This window comes from Bactrocera dorsalis, chromosome 3 (assembly GCF_023373825.1).
Source record: "Bactrocera dorsalis isolate Fly_Bdor chromosome 3, ASM2337382v1, whole genome shotgun sequence".
NCBI classification, from domain to species: Eukaryota; Metazoa; Arthropoda; class Insecta; order Diptera; family Tephritidae; genus Bactrocera; species Bactrocera dorsalis.
The window spans coordinates 82,107,715-82,133,341 of record NC_064305.1 but is presented as its reverse complement, the minus strand read 5'-3'; the positions used below and the strand labels follow the sequence as shown (position 1 = coordinate 82,133,341).

The 25,627-nt window shown below is 36.8% G+C and overlaps 2 protein-coding genes across 2 annotated transcripts in view; one reads left to right on the top strand and one right to left on the bottom strand.

Annotated features, from left to right (window-relative positions):
• The window catches only part of LOC105226202 (protein Wnt-5), a 240,607-nt gene that overhangs the window by 13,658 nt on the left and 201,322 nt on the right, over positions 1-25,627 (bottom strand). Inside the window, exons 6-7 of the mRNA XM_049450738.1 lie at positions 7,492-8,212; positions 4,842-5,099 (exon numbers count right to left, since the gene is read on the bottom strand). Of these exons, the coding sequence (XP_049306695.1) occupies positions 4,842-5,099; positions 7,492-8,212 (979 nt within the window). The remainder of the gene's footprint in view (positions 1-4,841; positions 5,100-7,491; positions 8,213-25,627) is intronic.
• On the top strand, positions 18,036-18,539 carry LOC105226192 (uncharacterized). Its single transcript, XM_011205011.4, has 2 exons — positions 18,036-18,246; positions 18,334-18,539. Exons 1-2 carry the CDS (start codon positions 18,073-18,075, stop codon positions 18,520-18,522), a joined length of 363 nt encoding a protein of 120 aa, XP_011203313.2. The 5' UTR covers positions 18,036-18,072; the 3' UTR covers positions 18,523-18,539.

Here is a 25,627-nt window from a genome sequence, read left to right as displayed (position 1 = left end):
ATTGTGCCACCAATTGAAGGGTGGGAGGGGGTGTGCAGTAGTTAGAGCAGGCATTCCTACGAAAACGTCAACATTTATTAATAAATCTATGCAGCTAAGTGTGTGTGTGTTTCAGTGGCAAATATATATAAATACTGGTGCCCGCATCAAAACGAGTAAACCAAACGGAATGGCTGAAATGCAACTGCGCCTCAATTTGTCTAAGTGCTTCGTAACGATCGTTTGCCGAAGTTTATTCACGCATAATTTGCTTTGGTTATAAGTGGCAACCATTAACAATCAGCGATCAGCTGTCCATTAGCTATTGGCAATATATTTTGTGTCTAATTGTCGGTGCGCACATGCTCATATATAAAGGGTGTTTTTTTAAGAGCTTGATAACTTTTAAAAAAAAAAAAACGCATAAAATTTGCAAAATCTCATCGGTTCTTTATTTGAAACGTTAGATTGGTTCATGACATTTACTTTTTGAAGATAATTTCATTTAAATGTTGACCGCGGCTGCGTCTTAGGTGGTCCATTCGGTAAAGTCCAATTTTGGGCAACTTTTTCGAGCATTTCGGCCGGAATAGCCCGAATTTCTTCGGAAATGTTGTCTTCCAAAGCTGGAATAGTTGCTGGCTTATTTCTGTAGACTTTAGACTTGACGTAGCCCCACAAAAAATAGTCTAAAGGCGTTAAATCGCATGATCTTGGTGGCCAACTTACGGGTCCATTTCTTGAGATGAATTGTTGTCCGAAGTTTTCCCTCAAAATGGCCATAGAATCGCGAGCTGTGTGGCATGTAGCGCCATCTTGTTGAAACCACATGTCAACCAAGTTCAGTTCTTCCATTTTGGCAACAAAAAGTTTGTTAGCATCGAACGATAGCGATCGCCATTCACCGTAACGTTGCGTCCAACAGCATCTTTGAAAAAATACGGTCCAATGATTCCACCAGCGTACAAACCACACCAAACAGTGCATTTTTCGGGATGCATGGGCAGTTCTTGAACGGCTTCTGGTGCTCTTCACCCAAATGCGGCAATTTTGCTTATTTACGTAGCCATTCAACCAGAAATGAGCGTCATCGCTGAACAAAATTTGTCGATAAAAACATTTCGAACCGAACACTGATTTTGGTAATAAAATTCAATGATTTGCAAGCGTTGCTCGTTAGTAAGTCTATTCATGATGAAATGTCAAAGCATACTGAGCATCTTTCTCTTTGACACCATGTCTGAAATCCCACGTGATCTGTCAAATACTAATGCATGAAAATCCTAACCTCAAAAAAAATCACCCGTTACAAGCACATACTTAATTGGTAAATGGTTTGGAAGAGTTGTGGTTTCTTTGCTCTTGAGGCGTTTGTGTCGCAATATTTTGCATATTAATTGGTGGAACTTGTATAAGATTTATATTATTTATAAGAATTTATTGATAGCAACGAGTTTAAGGCTTGGTTCGAGTCACGCAACCTCTACGCATTACTTATGGAATTCAATCACTCAAATTGTGTAGAATTTATGGAGACATAAATTAAAAAGTTGTAGAAAATTTATTTTGGAAGGCCGTGTTCTTGTGCTTTACTGACTTTTCTGGCAGCGAAGTCAAGTCTTAGACTGTAATAAGTGGCATTCTAAGATACTCAGCGAATTTGGAAATCACAGTAATGAAAGGAAGTCTTCTTGATCTGATAAAAAGAGTGTCTAGTAGAAGAAATGTGCTTGTACGTATATACAGGTATAGATGGCCAAACATTTTTGAAATCACCAAAGTCCCTGAGGGTTTCAGTAGAAATATTAAAAGAATGTTCTATTTCACAATAAACCTGCAATGGGTTCCTGACAACTGAGAAACATATGAACTAGGTCGAGCAGGCACCTCACTATAATTGGATTCGATAAAGAGGGAATAGACATATGTATATGCCTCTGGTTACTTGTTGATACTTAATCAATAAACATGATATACTCGTAAATATAACTGAGTCTCGATGGAGTCAATCACTAACTTGCTCCACAAGCAGGCAAACGTGGCATGAATGGAATATGGGCACCGCACGCCAACTATTAGAATTCAAAAGGAATGACATAAGAACCCTGGTATGAGTGCTAACAGGTCATTATTTAATTGGAGGATGTGTCAGCAGACTGCAAACACCAAATAATGACTATCATGAAGGTTATCAAGACGTAGAGACTACAGAACATCTTCTATGCGAATACAAAGGTTTCTTGACGATGTCTCTGAAGTTGGGCATATACAACTTTTTGATTTAATGAACTTCATGAAGAGCACAAGGTGGTTGAGGAGGAATATATAAAGAATAAGAGGATTTTAACCCTGGTGGCTTCACAGTGGCTTCCTAAAGAGGTATGTGCGTCGTTAGTAATCTGTTCTACTGACCTCTTTATACCATATAAGAATCTTCAAAAATTATCACCTGCTGATGATATCAAAATGCGATTTGAAGAAATTTATCTGAATTCTCTTTTTGACCGTATGATCATGGAAGACGAAATATATCCAAAATGGGCTCAAACTGATGAAATTAAAAAAAAACTCAAAAAATTGTTATGGATAACCCCAAAATTAAATTTATCGCGATAACTGATACTCTATATATAGCAAAGCAATGTTCCGCAGGAAATATTGTTTTGTGATGAAAAGCACAACGAATTGATGATTCTGAGAATTCGGAGCATCTTGATGAGTATAAACCGTATTTTGAGATTTTTTAGAATTTTTTAACCTCAAGAGAATGTTTGCCACAAAATAAATTTAATGACAATGAATGTGTTATCAAATCAAGGCAGTAACCTCGTATCGCGTATCGGAAAGAAGTGTCGTGGGAAACAGGGCAACAGTGGAAAGTATTGACAGAAGTAAGAAACTTCACTTCTACTGGGTGCCAGGCCACAAAGGCATCGAGGGCAATGAAATAGTGGACGAGATTGCCAAGAATGGTGTACGGCTAACATCCGAAAACGTGATCAACATTGGGAAACCCATGCATTGTCTATACGACGATCTTGACAGAAGCATGGTAAAGAAAATCAAAACCCGATGGAACGAGCTACCTGGGTGCAAAACTGCAAAAGTCATGTACAAAGCGGTATATCGGAACTACATAAAACTCCTATTCGCTCTTGATAGAAGAGACTGTAGGAACATGATAGGAATACTAAATGACCAATGTCTGGTGCCGCCACACGGCCGCAGGATGGGGCTGACAGATCGAGAAGATGGCAGGAAATGTCTAAAGCAGGCACAAGGGAAACAATGGCGTATCTCTTGTGCACTTGTCCGGCATTGGGACCAATTTAAAAGAAAAAGCCAAATCGTACAAAAAAAGTGGCATAAATAAGTTGGCAGATCATTGTATCCAAGGTCTGATCCTCAACGGGGCCTATGTTGAACAAGAAAAAAATCGCACATAAGTTTTCAAGATTTTCGGTCTCCTTTATATATTAGATAATATCGATTACAGCAAAAAACATCCAAGCTTTATATTCTAAAGAATCCCTTTTAAATTCAACATAATTTAAGATTCAAAATAATCTTTGCTAAGTTGACGGAGGTAGCGAAGTACAAAAAGTAAATAAATTGAAAGTTAGGTCAAGTTTAAGTAAACTTTTCCAAGTTGGTTCGCTTTCTTTGCTCTTTCTTCTGATATGAATTGAAATATGCTTAGCAACAAATATTATTAAGAGAGGTGCGGTAAACAGAAAACAGTAAGAAATTATGAAATTTCATAAAAGTTCAGTATAGACCAAACTTTTCAACATTTATAAAAAAAAATAATAATAATTAAATTAAATCATATACAAATTTGTAGGAGTGAAATTTATGAAAAAATAATGAACTTTCACCATCGCTGTCTGTCCTCAACAATTTCACTGATTACTATTTATTAAAAACTAAAAAAACCAAAAATATATAAATGAAGCATAGTAACAGTGTCATCAGCAGCAATGTCGTCGGACGTTCTTCATAGATATTGTAGTAAGTAACTAAGTGCAACATAAGCGCCCACGGTGGCCGTTGCCGTTGGTTTCACGCTTTCAATTTACTACACAGGAAATCAACGTAGACTCTAATTGCCTCAGGCATATTGCTCTTGATTGGCCAGATTTGCGGAAAGGCCAGAAGAGATAAGAATGCAACATTTTATATGTATATGTATATATGTGTGTGTATATATGTCTGTATCAAGCAGTTTGTGTTTGAAATTGCCAATTGGCTACTGTAAGTCAATCTGCACTAGAACAACAACAACAATAGCTAACAAAATCACCGTTGCTCAACGACTGATAAAATTTTTTATTAAATTTCTTGTTCTTGTATGGGTGTGTTTGTGTTTGTGTTTGTGGCACTTGTTGCCTTGGTTTGCAGCCAACATTTGTTCATTTCAAAATCGACCATAAGTGGACGTCCAATGAATTCCGTTTTTAATTCGCAATTTCCCCCGCGCGCCTCGGGCAAATTAATAAAGCGTAAACAGAAAATAGTTTAATCGACTCGCAACTGTCAACTGCAAGCGTAGCCAGCGCACAAAGCAGCACACACACACACACGTGCACACATATCTACCATGAGTACATTCAATAACCTGTTCTTTATGGCTGCAACATATTCGCTGTTATTGCTTTTTATGATGAAAAGGAAAACTTTTTTATGTTGCCCCTCAAATTGTTGCACGTTCAGTGCACAAAAGAAAAACGCAAAGTTTTGTAATTATTTTTTTCGAAATTAATAAATGTGTTCGCCACTTATTTGCAACAATTTGATGCATGAGGCAAGTGCGCTGACTTGTAAAAAACTTTTAATAAAACATATACAACAAAGGTACTCACCCGCCGGCCCGCTTCGTTGTTGTGCAAATTCATTAGACTACGTGCCTTGGCCGCAATGCTGTTCTTCCATTTGCCCGCACCCTCGGCACCGTCACCAGCGCCGGCCGCGCCGTTCGCTGTGGCGTCTGCTTGCTGATCGTTTGGCATACCGTTGATGGCGCGTTGATTTTTACGTCTTCGCTTGCGCTTGCCGCCGCCGCCGCCACCAGCATCCATATTGAACACCTTTGTGTTTAGAATTTCGCGATTGATTTTCTCCTAGCGACAACAACAACAACAGCAACGTCAATATTAATACACCGCGTAGGGAGTTGCAAGTTATGCCATGCAACATGGGCAGGACACAAGCGCAGAGGCGATGATGCGCAGCACGAGGAGGTGATATAAAGTGATATAAACATCGGCAACAACATCCAAGTGGCGCATGAAAATACCATCCAGCGTTATAAAAAAGTGTGTAAAGAGAAAATGAAATATGTTGTGAAAAAGTGAAATATTCAAGTGTGTTGGTGTGTAATGGCGGCGATGTTAAGGTAGAAGCACATAAAAAGCTAATAATAAAATCTTACGGACGTAGGTAAGTTTGAGAATTTATCTACAACAAAGCTGTGTCCGGTCGCGCGACGTCAATAAAGGAGTCTACTAATATTAACTTGGCCCCGGCAAGTGTTATTGCTATAAAAATAGTTGGGGCATAGTATAATAATATTTAGTTGAAAGCTATTAAGGAGCACATAACTCATTATTAAATGCAGCGTTGAAGTTGGATCACTCATTAAATTTGAAAATAATGCAGAAATTCACTATATGTATTTTGAAAGAAATTTGACAATGAAATTTTTGAAATTTACGAAGAAAAATGTACCTCGTTTTGGTCGACCTATCGTTGAAAAAGTCGATGAAATTATGGAAAAGATTGACCAGGACCGTCACAAAAGCAGACATGACATCACTAAGGAATTTAATATTCATCATCAAACGGTTTTGAACCATTTAAAAGAAGTTGGCTGCAAAAATAAGCTCGATGTTTGGGTACCACATAAATTGTCTGTGAAAAATTTAGTGAAACGAATTAACATCTACAATTATTTGCTGAAACGAAATGAAATCGAACCATTTCTGAAGCAAATAGTAACAGGGTACAAAAACAGGGATCAAATTCGACAATAATGTCTGAAAAAATCATGGTCCAAGCGTGGTGAACCTCAACAATTGGTCGCAAAGCCAAGATTAACGCCTCGAAAGGTTATGCTGAGTGTTTGGTGGGATTAGAAAGGAATCCTCCACTATGAGCTGCTTCAGTCTGGTCGAAGGATTCTACATTTTACTGTCAACAACTCATGAGCAAGCAATCGAAAAAGACGTCCAGAACTGATCAACAGAAACGGCTTCGTCTTCCATCACGACAACGCTAGGCCACACACATCTTTGATCTCTGGAAAAACTGGAAGAGCTTGGCTAGGAAGTTTTGATGCATTCACCATATAATTCTGACCTTGCACCACCGACTAACATTTGTATCAAACAAAGCAGAACTCCCTTAATGGAGTAAAGTTGGCTTGAAGAGAAATCTGTGAAAATTACTTGTCGCAGTTTTTCGCCGAGTAACCAGAAAAGTTTTACACTGATGGAATAATGTCTCTAGCAGAAAAATGACAAAAAGTGGTTTACCAAAATGGTATATATTTGGTTTATTAAAGTTCATTATGAATATAAAAACAAAAATAAGTTGAAGTTTGATTAGAAATACGAAAGGACTTTTTCGACTACCCAATAAATCAGTATGAGCTGAGTCGATTCTGCCATGTCTGTCTATATATACGCGAACTCTACCCTCAAGTTTTTGAGACATCGATCTGAAATTATATGATATAGCTGCTATGCGAACTGTTCGATAAAAATATTAAAATCAAGCCTTTGCAAGACAAGCTTTCTCATTTTGAAAGTATATGGACGAAACTCAGCGTGAATTATTATCCAAGGCAACATTTTCTTAGAAAAACTCCTTCCTCACTTAGAAATTTTCTTAAATTGAAGATACTCATAACGCACCCACACCCTGTATTTGATTTCATGCCACCTTTACTTGAACTAAACTTTTGAAAAAACAATGAAACTTTGCGATGCCTTAAACTTGCTAAACTCCACTAAGCGCTACATGGTCCCCTTGCATAAATACCGCCTGCTAACTATTTTGCTCCTTGCCATATGCACCTGCTGTTTCTGCACTAATGAACTTTTCCGCGCGCAGCTGGGCCTTCTGTGACAGCAATTATGTAAGCTCACAAGGCGGCGTGTCACTGCTAAACGAATTACCCGAGTGCACTCATCATTGTCGCCCCGATCCTAACCACCTACATATATATGTATGTACATAAGAGCGCCGTAACGCCTAACTACCAGGTGAAATCGAACCCCAGCGGAATGCATGAGCAGCGACATTGTTGTCCAACAAGCATGCAGCCGTTGTATATATCTACTCAACGAATGCACTATGAACATGCCACTTGGATTAGTAGCAGAGCACACGCCTCGTTGGCAACTGTACTACCTGACCCGTATTCTTGCCACGATGGCGGCGCCTTCAACGACACCGGTTCGCTTGTTTATGAGCTTCTACTGTTTGCTTCACTGCTTGCTGTCGACTTACCTGCAATTCCTGCATTTCCTTGCCCTGCAATTTCGAATTGAGTATTTCCTTTGTGATACGCTCCTGCAACTCTAATAAATCTTCCGGTTTGATGCGTCTAGCCGCCGCTTCTTCTTCGGAGGAGAAGTCAGCATTAGCGTCGCGGTTTGATTGCTGCCTGTTGTTATTGCCACTACTGCTGCTGCTGCCACGGCTCGGCGCTGATTTTTGTGCTGTTGCCATTGCCGCTGTTCGCGTTGTTGCTTGTGTGTTGACGGTGTCCTTAGAGTTGGTTAGCGTTGCTGTTGACATGTTGGTATTATTTCCCGCCGCCTGCGCGTCATTCTTGCCGTTGCTGTGTTTATTGCCATCAACACTGACAGTTTTATTGGATATTTGTTGCTGCTGCTGTTGTTGTTGTTGGAACAGTTGCTTTTGTTGTTGCATGTTTTCCTTGTCGCTGCTGATATATTCATTTTCGCTGGCGAACGCCTCTAATTGTGCTACTGGTGTCGCTGCAGTTGTTGTCGTAGTCGTCGTTGTTGTTGTTGCAATCGTTTTTAGTGTCGTTGCTGCCGACAGCGCCAACCCAGCTGCTGACGCGTCATCAGCCTGCATTGTTTGTTGCATTTGCTGATTGCGCCGCTGATGGAAGCGGCCGCGTTTGCGCTCCGGATTGCCAGCGCCGCGTGTGCCGCGACGCGTCTCCTTTTCGCGCACATCAATGAAGTCGACGGCAAATCTGCAACGAAGAGAGAACAAAACAAACGAATTAGTTTATGTGAAAATCCAAACAACTTGCGCGCCGCTGCAGCCATTTACGCCTGACTTACGCCTACAATTGCTTATGTGCAAACACACATACCTACACACATATGTGTATGTGTAAGTGTACTTGAGTGTTTATCAACTCCTCGACCTCATTTGCTGTCGACAACTTTAAAATTCGATTTAATTTTGTTGCAAAGTTGTTGTGTTTCATCAGCCGGAGGGCGCGCATAAGGCACGAGAGGAGGGGAGCGGCGCATAGCATTTAAGAGTCATGAAAATCATGAAAAGCCCTTAGGGACGCATTGTGGCACGACCTTTTGCGTCACGTTGTGGCATAAGCTTGCATAATAAATTCAACGAATTTTAAGGCCCCCACCACACAGCGCGACGCAGCGTTAACCCCACACGCCGAAGACGCAGCTGGAAGTGCGAATACACTGCGCTCACACATAAACACACACCCACCATCGTCATATATATAAATATACATATAACATATGAGTGTGTTGTGGCACGCCCTCTAAGGATAACGGTGCGCGCTTTACGCTTAATTGCATTTGTTTTTCTTATTGCACTTTGTTGTGTTTACCCGCGCCCACATTTACATATTGCCACAGGCGGCGTTTAAAAGCCCGTTGCGTGCATCCCTCAGTGGCATCCACACATGCGTACACGCGTCTGTGTTTGGGCAACGCCGCTACTAAGTGCCAATTTGGGGGTGTTGATATTAATACTTGTTAGCGGCAGCAACAACAGACACAACAGTAACTATGCATGACGTCAAGGCGCGACGGCGGTGTTGCTGTTGGCACAAAGTTCAATGTTCCGGGCGTTGCTTACATTAAACATATTGTATTTATACCCAACCATGCGATTTATACGCAAGGGGTAATCATATTACCGGATATGAATTAAAATGACTGATTTTCCATTAAAAAGTTTTTGTTATTTCAACAATTAGACGCAAATGCATTGTGTGGCAAGAATCTTGTGTGAGAAAAAGATGATTAGCATACTCAAGGGATATTATTTTCACATTTGTACATTGAACTCTATAGAAAAAATATTTTTTTTTTAAATAAAATTTCATTATTTAATATACTGCCTTTTCAAAAATTTATGAACTTTGCCATTTTGTTGTATTGAACATAGGTTACTATTTGATTGGAAATACGAGTATGTCGTCACCTAAAATGCAAAACAACGTATCATCAAAAATCGAAATTGAGTTTTTTATTGCTTATGATTCACAACTTCATATTACATACATATAGTTATGTAGAAAATCAGCTTCGGGTGTCAGATATAACCAATAAATAACCGATATATAACCACTTTATAACCGAAACTCAAATTTTGTTTCAATATGAGCGGTTTCTTCATACCGTTTTTCCTTCGCCTGTAAACTTATGAAAAGTGATGTTACGTTATTTTGGATTTTAGGTGACGATATGGAGGTCTTCAAACCTTCAGTTCGCTCAATATATTTTTTTAAACCATTCCCTCAACACTTGGATCTTAGTTTCAGAAAGAAAAGTCCGAAAGAACAGCAGCATAATTTTCATTGTAAACGCAGACAAGCTTCATCAAATAAATTAACATTTTATAGTACACAGACCCATATAAATATTCGAAAATGTATTATAGTTACTCTAACGAGACGGTTATTTAATGAAGTTTTTTTTTATGGTGTCGCAAACTATCTAAAAATTTAATGAAGCATGACCAAATATAAAATGTTTTTAGAAGCTCCGTACTTTCAGCTCAACTATGAACCTATCTATCCATGGTTTAATCGAATTTAATTTGCTACATGCTCACAAGTCAATCGGCAAAAATAAGAGAGTACAAGATAACAGCATGCTATGCCATAAATGAAGCGAACTGTCCAATTTTTATATGAACACAAAACAAGGCCTTTTCTCTCGTGAGTTTATGACGTCACGAACAGTTTTCTGTCAAACGCTTTTAAAGGTAAGTAAAAGACCGAATCTCTCGCAAACTATATTGCTGTCATTCTAGCTGTGAGCTAAAATTTTGCAAAATTGTATTGAATGATGCCCGAGCAATAGTTATTAACATGCTTAAATATATACTATCTGATCAAAATTGATCCGGACTAAGAAAACAATTACACTTTCGCGTATTTTAAGGGGTTTGCTTTTTATTTTATTAAATTCTACAACACTTCTAATATATTGTGCTAAATTTTCAAGTTGATCTGAGTAACAGTTTCGGAGATACAGTCTTGAGAACTTGTGCGCACGAGGGTAGCAAGGCTGAATGCGCCGTCTTTAAACGCGATTTTCTCGAAACTGTGTTTTTAAAGTCAGTTGGAAAGATTTCTTGAGAACCACTCAACTTATCTTCATAAAATTTTACACAGGTCTTTGAGATACCATTTTTAAAGACTACGAAGGATTTTTTTTTTCAATTACAACTATTTGAAAAAAAATTGTCGGGAAATTTTTGTTGCTTTTTAATTTTTTTGTAAAAATGTCTGGCCAAAAACTAATTTTCAGTTTTTCTCTCGGCCAAGTTCTACGCGGATGCATCTTTTTTCCGAGGGGTAACCGGAAAAGGCGTCATAATGGATGAGTTTAAAATACTCCAATAACGATGTGCCTGATGATTGTAGGATCCATAGCTATATAGTAGTCAAGCTTCGTTTGCGACTCGTTTTTATTACAGATTCAGCTCCTTCGAACATTGACACTCTTCATACTAAAAACATTAAACATTAACCAAAATGTGTATAGTTGATCAAAAAGAAACGTTGAGATCCTCTATCATCTCTCCGATCCCAACTTCACAAGAATATTAAACATGGTTGTACCAATCTTTGAGAAAATATTTATCGAATCTGTTTACGAGCAGGTTATGTAGGCTAATCCGAGTCAAATTTCATCAGATATAACTACTGTGTTTTTATAATATGTTATTCAGGTTTAAAGTGTGGTTAAAAGTGTTGTTTACTGAGCTGTATATACTTCTTTATAAAGCTTGATTCTCTAGTTCACTTTATGATTCTTGGTATCACAACACAATTACGCCAGAATAAATTCATGCTCAGGAAGAAGTCTTATGGTTAGCCTTTGATACATAAAGATTGATCTATCAAGAACTATTGTCAATACAAATAGGTGTTGTTATATTAGTACGCATATCTCATACCACTGTGCTTTCAGCTTCGAACTATCAGTTGATAATGTAAGGCCCTAAATTTTCATTATCGGCGGCTTTTGGTAGCTTTATGTCTTGGTCAGAAAACATTTTACCTTGATTGCTAAAAGAGTTGATATTTCGATCACTACTCTACAAGACAGTGCGGATTCAATAGAACTATATTTCTCACAAGTATAGAGCATAACAATATACAATTTGAACCACAAAACATTTACATATTTAAGCAGAGACACACGAATATTAGTAGTAATGCTTCTGGTTCGACTCATATACATATCTAATCAAATCCAAATAGTTGGATTGCAAAATTAGAACTACCAATTATTGAAATGAAACCGAATTTATAATCACATTCTTATCACACAAGATTTACATTTATAATAGCTGAACTAATCTATTTGAGATCATCATAAATTATTCAAACACGCTTCAACTCAAAAAGAATTTAAAGAATAATAAAACTAAAATTAGTTTTCTACCCCCCCAAGCCGAAGATCAAATCAACCTTAAAACTTTGCAAAACAAGCCCGAAAAGCGCAGAGATAACATCAAACTAGTTCAACTAAGTTTGGTAACCACACAACTTGTCTTCGCACAACTTTTAAGCTGCAACTTTGCTTTGTTTCAACGCAAATCACAAACAATTTGACACGCAGGAATGGCGTTGGAAACAATGCGAGAAGAAAGGTCGTCGGTTTTCTTTGCTCCTTTTGTGCCTTTTGTTGTTTTTAAGAAAAAGGACAATTGCAATTTTACACTTGTGCCGCCACAACAGATTTCAACACTCACACTAATGGCTTATCAACATTTCCGCACGCCTGCCTTGCTGCCTGCCAGCATGGCAGAGACTCATCCATTACCCACATTTACTACTTACAGTGCAAAGAACTGCTCCAATCACTCCAACAAATTAACACCCCCACTCACCACCCACTGCCTACCCACGCCACCCGCACAAATAGCAGTAAGCATTAAGGAAATACTCGTTACTACATATTACACATAGCTATTTATTTGCAATTGTGCCACATGCCGCAACGCTGCAAACGGAAGTAGTGGTAACATCAGGTTAAGTGCCGGGATTTGCTTCTATGCAACATTACTTACACTTTACCCTAAATGTGTTTGGCATACACACACGCACACACTTGTATCGCAACGGCGAGGTACACAATCAAAAGAGAGCCAAATAAATAATAATAAAGAATGAGTAAATAAAAGTGTGTAAAATAAGGAAAAATAAGTAAAAAAGTAATAGAACAGTGATGCCGCATTTTGTGGAATTTTTTGCTACTGCGAAAATTTGATATTACAAAGATACTTTTTTTCATATTTTTTTCGTGATTAATATAAAACAAATATTTGAAGGATATTCATGCCACCGTATGGAAGAAAATAGTTTCAAGTTTAAAAGTTCAGTTATAACCGATAACTATCTGGTTGCCTACCGGTTATGTTACCGTTCACGTTTTGGGAAACAATACCTTCATAGCACTTGAAAAATCCTGTCCTCTTATTCTATATGTGTATATTAGAGTTTTTTTTTTGAACTATTCATGTTTTTCAATCTCGTCATTAATTTCCTTGGGAATACCCTAAAAAAATTTCCTGAAAATTTGTGCCCTTAATATTAACATTAAGGGCTGGCCCACGTCATGTAAAATTTTTCCATTGAAAATACACTACAATCGTGACTTTTTATCTTTAAATTTCTTTAGCTCAGAGGCATTTTATGGCATCGCTTTGACTTTAGACACATATTCCTCAGAATTGAACACTCTCCAAAAGTGCCCATTGCGACAAAGTCGAAATTCAGATCGGCGACTACTACTACACAGGTCTCTAAACCTGATTTTTCCACGAAATTCGCGTATTTTTGTATATATCTTGAAAATTTTCAGGGAATTTTTTTAGGATTTTTCCAAGAAAATTTCATGATGGGATTGAAAAAAATGAATAGTTCAAAAAAAAAATGTATATTCATTCAAAAAACCTGAATCCATTTAAAAGTTCAATTATAACCGTTAACTATCTGGTTGCTGACCGGTTATGATACCGTTAACTTTTTTGGAAACAATACCTTAATTGGGTTAAGATCGTACGAACCCTACACGTATTGGGAATTCAATAATTTCTAGTGAATCCTATCATATATAAGTTAAGGAATTGAACTCCATTGACCACGACACCGAAATTTGACATTCGAAAGAGTATCATGTCTTCTAATATTTGTTACGAACTAAAACTAAAGAAAAGGCTCCTTTCTTTCTAGACTTTAAGTCTCTAAAACTTGTGAAATGTAAAAATAATGATGGATTTCATGTACTGAGTCGAATTGGCCTGCATAATTATAATTCTAAGCGAGAAGGTGAAGGTCGATTTATCGAAGAAATTTGCTCAGATAGAAATAAAGATATTGGATTTGGGAAAGATTTCGAAAAATGGTTAGCTTTTTGGAAAAAGCTTTTCAGAAATTTATTAAGAAATATTAGGCTTATAGTTATGTTTCAGAAACAACGAAACTTTCACAAAACTGTTTCATAATTAATAACATGATTTCAAAAAAAAAAAAAAAATAACTTCAATCTAAAGGAGAAGCTAAAATTATACATTTTTAAATAAATTTGACTTCGCAATGTAAGAAAAAATAATTTTTATATAAATTAGTTTTATAAGTTAGGGTTTCAAATACACAAGTAACGTAAAGATTCGCATCCTTACACAATATTGGGTAAAATAATGAAAATAGCCTTAAAACAAAATGTCAAACAGCTTCCGCTGCTCTATGCGAATACTTCTCAATGAACTCGGGCACCCCTGCAATAACGCCTTTCCTCCCGCCCTTCCATTTAGCACATTTCAAATAAACGCCTTCGCTTTCATTCGCTTCAATGAGAAATATTCGTAGGTACATAGTTCATTTAGGATTTCAAAGCAATTGCCGCCACCAGTGTTTGAAGCTGTTGCAAAGATTATGAATGGCTTATGTGGCAGAGAGATTGCGAGCTCGGGTAAGCTTGTTTTACACCAACGGCCACAAGTGTTGTAAGTAAAAAACAAAAAGCTTTAACTCAAGTAAATAACACTGAATTGAAAGGCGTTGGAGGCGGTGAGGATATGAGAGACAGAACGTCTCGGCAATAACATTACACGCATATGTTCTCATTGTTGCACACCCGAGGCTTATCTGGCAATGACTTGTTGTTGCCGAAGCACGAATAATAAAGTAAAATAAGGAAAAAGTGTGCGAAAGACAATAACAACAACTGTTGATAATACGAAGCTGAGGGTATAAAAAAAAACTCAAAAACAAACGGTAAACAAAAAAGGCGCACGCAGCTACAGGCGTTGTTGCAATAAAATTATTACAAAAACAGCGTCGGAGTGGAGAGGAGCACAAGTGGAAAGCTCTGTGGGGCAGAGACTTTTAGCAGCTACACTGCAATTGGCAGCAATTCGGCGCAAATGAATATAAACAATTGTTGCAAGTGTGGTAAGAAATATATATGTGTGCATATAAATGGTAATTAAAGCTGCTTTAAGCCGCAGACGGATTTTTATACACGCACATACTTATACTTACTGCACTTCATATACAAAGATCCTTCAATGCTACCTTTAAAAGCTTTGCGGTCGACCAAAATGCTTGCGAGGCTCAAAATAAATCTTAAAACGAAAGTGAAAATGAAATTGCAATAATAAAAATTAAATATTGGCAACACTTAATAATTGAGAAACAATTTTCTTGAAAGCAAGTTAAGGAGAGCGTTTAATTGAACTAAGAAAACCACTAAAAAGTTATATAATCAACAAGTGAACTGCCATTACAGCTATACAACATTATGTTGCACGCACTCCACAGCATCGATTGTTGCAAGACATTGTCGTGCAACTGCAATTTTCCGGTAATAAATAATCCAATAGTGCGTTGCAAAAAGCCAAGAGCAGAAGAAAACAGTTTAAGACAGATATAGCTACGATTACAAATTGTCGTATGCGCATTTCCAGATAAGACTAAATAGTTGCATGCAACTTTTCATGCAACGTTTATCAACAACTACTTACACAAGGAGCTCCAACAGCAGCAGCGCTTATTTTTCATGCCAATACTGGCTGACGTAATAGCCGCTAGCGATATAGAGCAATTTTGAGGCAAACACACAAACAGGCGCCTCATGCATTCCTTCGTAGTCATCTGTTGGCAAAGTTTGTCGCCGGCGCCATTTTGCATTGGCATCTGAGCCGGCACAGGCAAGCAGAACTTTGTTGCAAGTCGTTCGTATAACAACGCTAGCTGCTAAGGAGCGCAAACACACATACACACAAATAAACTTGTAATAATGTATGAGTAACTATTTTTTAGTACTACACACTTTAAATGGCGCCAAGTAGTCACACATACATACATATTTATATTTCTATTAATGTAGCATGTATGTATGTATTTGAGTTTATGTATGTGTATATGGGCTAACTTGCAACTTATAAGTTGCAAAAGCTTATCGCTTTCCTTGCATGGCATTAGTGGAAGCAATTCTTGACATGAGGCAAATTGGATTTCCAAAGTGGATATCGTTTGATGCAACTTCTTTTATAGGTAGTTGATTTGTTTGCATGCATTCAAGGGTATGTGTCTATGTATGTGTAAATCCCTTCATTGTAAAAAGTTGGTTTTCGATTTTCTCTCAGATTAGTATTGCGATCTGCATAGTTTAGCGTTGAGTAGCTGTTTTTCCACCGAAAAGGCAAACACTCGAAGTTGCGAATTTCGACTGCCGGATTTAGTTGGGGTAACTGAGCGGCTTTAATTTGTTGGAAAAGATTTATGCCATTGTTGTTGAAGTTAGATTTAATAAGAAATAGTTAGAATTACTAAATGTACCAGATGTGTGCATATGCACGCAGGTATTGCGATTCTCAAATTTCTCCTGCTGATTTTAAACTTTTTTCATATGAACAGCTTAATTTCGGAGTAGTGGAAACCCATCTCTCATTTCGAAATTATAATTTCCTTGAATATAAATACGCATCATGTTATTTTTAATATTCAAATTTCTACTAAGTTAGTTTATCATGATAATGAAATATTTCGGAGTTGTCAAAAGGAAACAAACCGTATTTTCGAGATCTCTGTTATTTTTATAAATTCATAATCAAACGTATTTTAAAAGTATGGAGATATAAAATTTAGTATTTATTAACTCCGAATTTTTCGGAGTTGATTTCCTTCGGAAATTATATTTTAGAATTTCGGCGACTGTCATTTTTATATGAAAAAAGTTCTTATTTAAAACTATTTTCATATTTTCATAATCATATGTACATACATACGCCACTTTGGAACTCCGAATTTGAACTTAAAGACGTATACATTTCTTTTGATATTCTGTAAATTTCTGTTCAATGTCAGCTTGTGAGGATACTGAAATATTTCGGGGTTATCAAATAACTACAAAACATATTTTCGGAGTATCTATTATTAGTATAAACTCATAATCAAACTTATTTTAAATTTATGGAGATATAAAATACAAAAATTTTTTTAATTCCGAAAATTTCGGAGTAATTTTTTTCGAAAAAACATTTCAGAATTATTAGCTACCAGTTTTATATTGAAAAAAAAAACTTTTATTAAAAAATATTTTCAAATTTACAAAATACATATACATACATATGTACATATGTTTGTATGTATATGCCACCTTGGAACTCCAAAATATTCGGATATTTAGAATTTGTTCAGCTTTGCTCACTGAAATATAAGCCACAATTAATTTGTGATCCATTTTAATATTCGGAGAATAAAATAAACCGTTTATGTGAAAGTATTTAGCGGGAAGTATTTATATAAAAAAACTTAATATTTTCGGAAATTTTTTAAATAATAATTAATATTATTAAATTTATTAGCTTTAATCTGAAATTTAAACTCACTGGTTAATTATAAGTAAATTTTTTTTTGGATATTCGAAAATTTTCGGAATTTTTTCCTTCGGAAATAATATATCAGGCACGACGAACCTTAGTTATAGCACACATTTTCTCAGAAGTCATCACTTCTTAGAAGTAACTTGGAACCTTGAAAAATAATTTTGAAGTTGGAATGTGACTGATTGCAAACTACTTACTTAGACAGTTGCTGTTAAAACCACTAGCCGAAAGATATTTGTTTGTTTTGGTCAACAAATGGTACTTATCGGTCGTGATATATTACAATTATACCTATTAACTGTATATGAAATGTTAACTTCAACCATATTTATATCATACGAGTATTTCAAGTGGCATACTTTCTTGGAAAATGAAACAGAAAGTGCTTTAATATATACATATGTTATAAATTAGCCAATAATTTTGTTAAATATTTATAATTATCTTTATATATATACATACGTATATGCTTATCAAATTAATTGATTGGCCATTTATCTAACAACCATAAACAATTAGTTCTGTGTGCTTACGCTCAAATCAAAAGTTACAAAGAAAATAGATAAGGATATTATTAGAAAGCCTCTACGGCTTATCAGATTATTATCTCTAAAAACGCTCGAATCAATTTGTAGTTATCGCAATATTCTAAATAAGTATAAAAAGCAGAAGAGCTAGACAAAACTTTATTACTTAACATAATAGCGCTCGAAAATGAAGACTACCGTGCAAATTTGTGTGCTCTTCGCACTTTTCGCAGTCGCCTTTGCTTGGAGCTCGACTTGGGGTGTACGCAATGCCACTGATGTACTCTTATTCAGTAAGAACGTATTTAAACCAGCTATAGTCAATCAAGTACAGTACATTTATTTTGACATACCCGAAACGGTAAGTAACTTATGAGAGAGGACTATATTTTTCTTAAATGTCTTTATTTGCAACATGTTTAACTTTTACTTTTTTTACTCACTTCAGTTGGAAAGCAATAACAGCGTTATCAGTGCCATATATTTGCAAGACCAGTTCAAAAATAGTTCAGGTCCGTCGAACAACTTATATTACGGTGGACCTGGTTGGACTTATGCCTCTATACAGATGAGAACATATACTAGTGTTGGTCTAAACGTTACTTTTGTGGTTTATGGACAAAGAAATTATTATTAAATAAAAAATAGTGCTTACTTAATTGAGTTTTCATTACCAGATATTCAGAAAAACATATCATAAGACTAATCTATTTGATAATCATAAAACAGTTTTAAAAAGTGAGGGCAAGATCCTTATTGCCTTGAAAATACTGTTTTGAGTCTAGATTTATTAGGTACATTTTGTTCAGGAAAAAGCTTAAAAAATAAGTTCTGTTTTAGTTCATTTTTGATACCAAAAAACATTTGGTATATTAGAGGCACAATTTATGTTCAGTTATGCGATTTCTTTAGTACTTTGTTGTAAGTGGAAATTATCTCATTTATTTTACAATGATTTATATACACAGTGAGCACTAATTTGATATTGATTAAATCTAGCTTGATACTTCTCAATGTACCTTTTGTTTACCTTAACAAATACAATAATCCTTCTTAAGTTCACTGGCCCTTCTGTTTACCTGCGGGGGTCAAAAACCCTTGTAAAGGTAAATGGGCAAAATGACGCTAGCTATAAAGTTTTTGACTTTTTTCATACGACTTTCAATTATTTCAGATTTACAAAGACAATAATTTTGAAAGAGCATGGTCGAGATTCTTCAAAAAAAAAACAAGATATCCGTCTTAACCTTAAATACAACCTCTTCTTATCGGATATGTACTGCTAAGGACCAGTGTTGGTACTCTCATTCAAGAGTACGGTTTACATACTCCCTAAAACTTTTTATATATAAAAAAATGTATACTTCGTAAATACTTGAAGATGGAACCCCGAAGAGCAAAGCCACAATATGTGTTTATAATAATATAACAAAAAGGATAATAATTCAGGGTTTTCCAATAAGAGTGATATGATTTCTTCAAAAAAACACACTGTTAAGGAAACTTAAATGTTTTTTTTTTAATGTGAATCGATAATCGAAACAATTAAGTTCTGAATATAACATAATTCAAATGGCGTCAACGATTTCTTTTGCAGAGATGAATTCGATAAACGCAATTTTCGAGTACTTCGTCCACTTAACAAGTCGTATGTTATGAGATAGTAAATTCTAAAACTTGAGGAGAGTCTGGTTTACTGCTAAAGAACAATGACTTCAAATAACCCCACAAGAAGTAGTCTAATGGTGTTAAATCAGAACTTCTTGGATACCATAAAATGTCACAATTTCTTCAAATCATCGAATCTTCAAACTTTTCTCTCTACAATTCAGTTGTTGCTTCTCTCGCAATAATTCTGTTGATGACTTTGTGGTACATAGTCCTATCTTGTTGAAACCCGATGTTGTCAAGATCAAGTTCTGTCAAAAGTGGCCATAAAAAGTCGGTTATCATCGATCTATACCGCTCTCCATTGACAGTAGCGGTATCAAGAGTTTTATTTCGAAAAAGTAAAGACCGATGATTCCACCAAACTCTCAATGTAAGTAAGTAAATGTGATGGTTGTTTAGGAATAATTTTTGGATTTTCTATGCACTAGAATATATAGTTTCGTATATTTAGCGCGGGATGCAAGTCTAAATACTTTCTCGAAATCCGCCAAGTTGTGGTTTAAGACAGTTCCAATTCTTGAAAGGATTATGGAATCGACTAATTGCAGTCTTCAGCAACATTTGCTTGAATGGCAGCAATATTTTCATTACTTCGAGCTTTTCTTTGTCATATTGGCAATTGAGCATTATGTTAAGAAAATGTATGCTAGAAATTTTTGACAATTCGACGAATAACGAGCACAGGTGTATGATTATTATAGCAATATAATGGCAAAGGGATTTTTTAAGTATTTTTTACATATTATTTTTTTTTCTTCGTTCATGTTTTATGAGAGAAAATAAAACATATAATATGGGCACTTAAGAATTTGATTAAGCCTAACCCAAACCACACTTTTGCTTTGGCTTAAATCTGACCCATGCAAACCGAACGAAATCAATTTCGGACGATCTCCACAATTTATTTTATTTTATTGCATTATCAGTGTACAAAGGTGAATGTAAGGAAGCCCACTAAAGCATATTTATAGTCTTTTGTACAAGTATGTATTAAGAAGTATTGAGCCACCGCAATATGCAACGCATTTCATAAGCAAAATTGATTGGACACTCAACAAATGCGACACCCACCCAACGGCCCAGCCAGCAAGAACAGAAATCGTAATGTAATACTAACATACATATTTATGGCGCAGGAGAGTGCGTAAGTGGCTGCTTAAGGCCTAAGCATGCAGGACTATGATTTGTCTACAAAAGATATTGCAACTGAAGTTCGGGCAAACAATATGCGGTTAACTGTAAGTGATTGTGGGTTGTTTACCCAATCTATTAGTGGGTGGGAAAAACGTGAGCAATAAATATTGACAGTGAAGGTTAGATGGGGAGAGAGTGTTGCAGACTGATTAGTAATAGTTGCAATATGTTACCGGGGGGCTCGTTGAACACACATAAATCGAAATGTGGGCAATAAAATTTGCGAGCAAAAATGTGCGACTAAACAATGCCTGCGACATTATTCTACGACAGATAGATAGAATAGATCGACAGATGTGTGTCTTGGCACTAAAATAGAAGATAAATGTTCATGTGCGCACTCCCCTAATACCGGCAATTTAAACCACAAAGCCACTGTAGATGTCATGCCACTTATGTGCAGCAGTGTAGAAGCAACCACAGCAAACGTTTGAAATGCAACGGAGCCCTCACTTTGTGTGAGACGGAGGCACAAATCGTAAACAGTCACCTTTGCCACGAATTGAGACGAATGTCAATAGCAGCGGCACATACAACTGATTGCCTGCCACATCACAAAAAGCAAGCACATTAAACACAAGCACATACTTTTTTCATACGATTTCTTGTTGTTGCGGACTTGTGGCAGCTATGCCAAGTTGTGGAGACAGCCATTAATACGCTCTGTTTTAAACTGTTTGTGGCACGACTTTTGTTGTTATCTACTGCCAAATGTTGTCTACCGTGGCACATACACACACTTCCGTCAGCATGTTGCTACCTGCTGTTGGCACTTGTGTTGCTTAAGACACGCACCACGCGCTCACCGCCCTTGCCAGCTAACCCAGTCGCTCGGGGAAGATACACTCGTTAGAGTCATCTTTTATTTGCACGCTTCTGTTTAATGTGTGGTTTTTATGGCAGCAACAAGCAATTGTCGGCTGCCTTTGTACGGTACTTAGCCTGGTAGTACTTAAAACGCACACGCACATACAACCCGGAAGTTGGAGCACATCCTGTGAATAACAGGTAATTACCACAATAATTTCCCACTAATCCCAATAAATTAAATGAAATTTAGGTGTCACTCTCGATCGCACATCAAAAGACGTTAAATATGGTATTTGCACTGCAGCCAATTTTAAACATCTTAGAGTCGCTCTCCAAGTGTCAAGTGGTCTTTCAAAGATTGAATTTCTAATATTTTTGTTTTTCGTTTTTCATTTTAGTTCTTGGAATATGCATGTTTATATATTTTCCACATATTTTCTCTCGCATGACATCAGCTGCCACAAACTACTTGACATAAAAAATCGAAAATTCGATACACTTGCGTGTCATATGGCATAGGCGCTCAGCAATGTGCCACAAGCAAAAGCACTACAATGCGATATGAAGAACTATAAGAAAATGGCGCCAAAACTGCAGCATTGGAAAGAAATAACACTGATGGATATTTTTGTAATTCTACAGCTGGCAACCATTTCTATGAAGGAGCCTGTTATTATCTCTGAGGACTTTAAAATTTATATTTATATTGATGCATTTATTCAATTATAACTAGTAAGGAAGAGCTAAGTTTGGGTATAACCGAATATTTTATAATCTTAAAATATGCAAGAATCAAAACGGGGTAAATACCTTAAGGTGTTGAAAATCTTTATGTTAAGTAGTTTAGGGCTAAGATAAGTATTGACCTGATTCAACCTATTTTGGACTCAAGGGTATGTTATTATCAAATCATGGTTGAGATCTTAAAATTAAAGCGTACAAAATACAGCTTGCGCAAGAACTGATGCCACTCGAACTTTCCAGCCGGCATCGCTTCGCTCTATGGGCTCTTGAAAAGTTCCAAGAAGAACCAACGTTTTCAAGCTAAATTTTGTTCCGCGATGAGACCCATTTCTGGCTCACTGGTATATAAACAAGCAAAATTGGCGCATTCGGTGAAGAGCAACCTGAAGAGATTCAAAAGCTGCCGTTTACTTCAGAAAATGGTTTTGTGTGATTTGTGGGCCAGTGGTATTATCGATCCATATTTCTCTAAAAATGATGCCGGTGAGAACGTAACCGCCAACTGTTATCGGGTTATGATAACCAACTATTTGTGTGATATCATACCGTTCGACTTTTTTCTGTGGGGATATGTAAAGTCTAAAGTCTATGCGGACGATCACACTTCGATTCAGGCCTTGGAGTAAAAATCGCGCGTGTCATTCGCCACTAGTCGAAATGCCCGAATGAGTCATTGAAACTTGGGCTCGACGGATGGATTATCTGAGACGTAGCCGCGGCCAGCATCAAACGTCAAAAAATAAATGCCAAAGAATGTTCATTAGAATGATGCTAAGCATCCCCCATTTAATTTAAAGTTTCTGTGGTTTTTCTTTAAAAATGTAGAGAACCTCGAAATGGATCAGCCTTTTTATCTCATAGATTAACCGATATTTTCAACAAGTATTCAATATATGTGGACTAACTGTTAAGGCCAGTTTTGATGGTTTTTAGAGAAGAAATTAAATGGCCTACCGCACAGGGATACAACGAGGTCCTGCTGTCTGTTTGAAAAGCGGTGTACTTTGTTCATTTCGATACTCTCTAACGCTTGTCAAATGAAAGGCAAATAATAAATACCAAGAACTACTTGAAGATTGAGACTTCATTGTAGAATAAATTTTAAGTATTGTTTATAGTATAGAAAAAATAAAAACTAACATCATACTAAATTATGACTGAAATGAGCTGAAAATCAACGACATTACAATATCTTAAAAAAACAAAACTACTGAATCATGAACTATCATAAAAAAAACAAGAAAAAAACATTTATAACTAGTTTGTAACTAGTTCAAAAATATTCTAAAATCATTTAAAAGCACACTGCTGCCCTTTTGCTGGTATCGCACATCAAAAACTCATAGGTTGAATTGTGCCAAATCCAAAAAGGTCGTAAAGAGCCAAGTTTACCACACTTTTACTCACGTACCAGTTGAAGTGAATGAGTCTTCTCACTACACCAAACATTACACCGTAATTTTTCAATATTTTGCCGCCATTGAAATTTTCTACGTCCACACAGTTTGTTGCTTACCAAAGTCGATTGCTGTGAAGCTATTCGAAAAGGACATGGCACGCGTCGTCTATTACAAAAAAATGCCACACTGACTTGCACAATACCACATCTCACTAAGCGAATTCGCATACCAGCCATTTTATGTACTCCAATGCCCTCAGCATTCACTCGAAAACTACTTCGACTCGCTCTCTAACGCTGCTACCGCCGATGTGTTCCATTTCTTTGCAGTAGAAATTAAATATGCCCGCCTCATGCACAGTTTACGCATTTGCATGCGATAACGAGTACCGTTGCGGTGAAAACCCGCGAAAATGTGCCGCGCACGCGACAGTCTTTAGCGGTACTTTTATGTTTATTTCCGTTTTTAGCGGAAGCTTCGTTAAATTTAGTTGATTTTTATCCTTATTGGCAAATTAGTGGGTCAGGCGAACAGCTTCATGCAGCAAGCGAATATCAAAGTTACCGAAAATAAAACGAAACTATTTGTTGTATGCGTTTTAGAAGCATACACCACGGCGCTTGGACGTATAGTGGTTGCTATTCACACATGCACCTGAATTTCCTTTGAAAATGCTTGCTTCCGATGCTGTGTGTTCAAAACCTTTACTTTACTTGTGTTGGCATTGCTATCCACCAACTGGTCAGTCCGTTGATGGCTGGTGTCTTGTATGCCCAGCAGTGACCAACACCGCACAATTTCTATTCCATGTTTTGTGTTTCCCACTTTTCTAAGCACAATCATATTTGTATGTGCGTGTGTCTGTGCGTGCAGTGGTAAGTAAGCACGCATTGCCTTTTCTCTTTTCTACACTAACATTGTTATTTTTTTGCCTATCTAAACTTTCGTTTTCTCACTTCAACTACAATGGGCGACCAGCTGTGGCAGCAAGTTGCCAGCTTGCTAGTAACTTTTACATCCTGTTGCCGCCACAAAGCATACACACGGGTTCTGTCCATTTTTCAACAAAGTTCCTTACAACGCTCTCTATAAATATCACTCGCTATTGTTTGCTCGTATGTATGTTTGTATGTGTGCCTGTCTGCTGGCGGCGCCCTTGACTATCAACCAGCACAGTGCGGCACGTCCCAACACTTGTTTGTCCTGCCACATGGAGACCGCCAACAAACACACTTACACATATGCATGTGTCTTCCTGCACCAGTTTGTTTGAGTTCAAATATTTCTAAGCTTTGTCGACGCCACGCAAACTCGTTTTCCACACCACAGCGGGTAAACGCTTCAGCCCACACACACTTACGGAGACTTATAGTATATACATACATGTGCATATAAAGTAATATCCCTGCAGCTCAGTTTTTGTTGTCGTTGCGCTTTTGTGGGGTCGCTGCGGCATTATTGTTGCCTTCTGCTGGCGGTTGTGCCATAAGCGTTTCACTAGACTCCATGTGGACTCACTTAGTTCACTCGCAGCGCATATAATGGGGTTGTTTTGTTGCCGAGTGGAAGCGGATTTCAGGAAAATTGTATTGTACAAAACACAAAATCAAATAATATCTTTGTTATTTCACATCGCTGCTGTCTGCTTTTCTTTCGAGCATTATTTGTGCATATGTAGCATGCTAAGTTATATGCTGCCCTCATATACAAGTGACGACTTCCTTTTCCTTTATTGTTGTTTACGCACGCCACTTTGTGCGGTTATTGACCACTTTTTACTCTTTCATTGAAGTAGTTGATTTGTAGCAATGCAATCTTATTTGATTGTGTTCGTAAAGTGACATTCATATTTTTATTTGTGTATTGGCGTATTTATATAGCAGTTATAGTGTCATTTCTGAGTTAATATTTACTTAGATTTAT

Coding starts and splice junctions, on each gene's coding strand:
- LOC105226192 (XM_011205011.4), top strand. CDS start 18,073: ATGAAGACTACCGTGCAAATTTGTGTGCTCTTCGCACTTTTCGCAGTC. Junction 18,247..18,333: donor ATTTTGACATACCCGAAACG/GTAAGTAACTTA, acceptor TACTCACTTCAG/TTGGAAAGCAATAACAGCGT.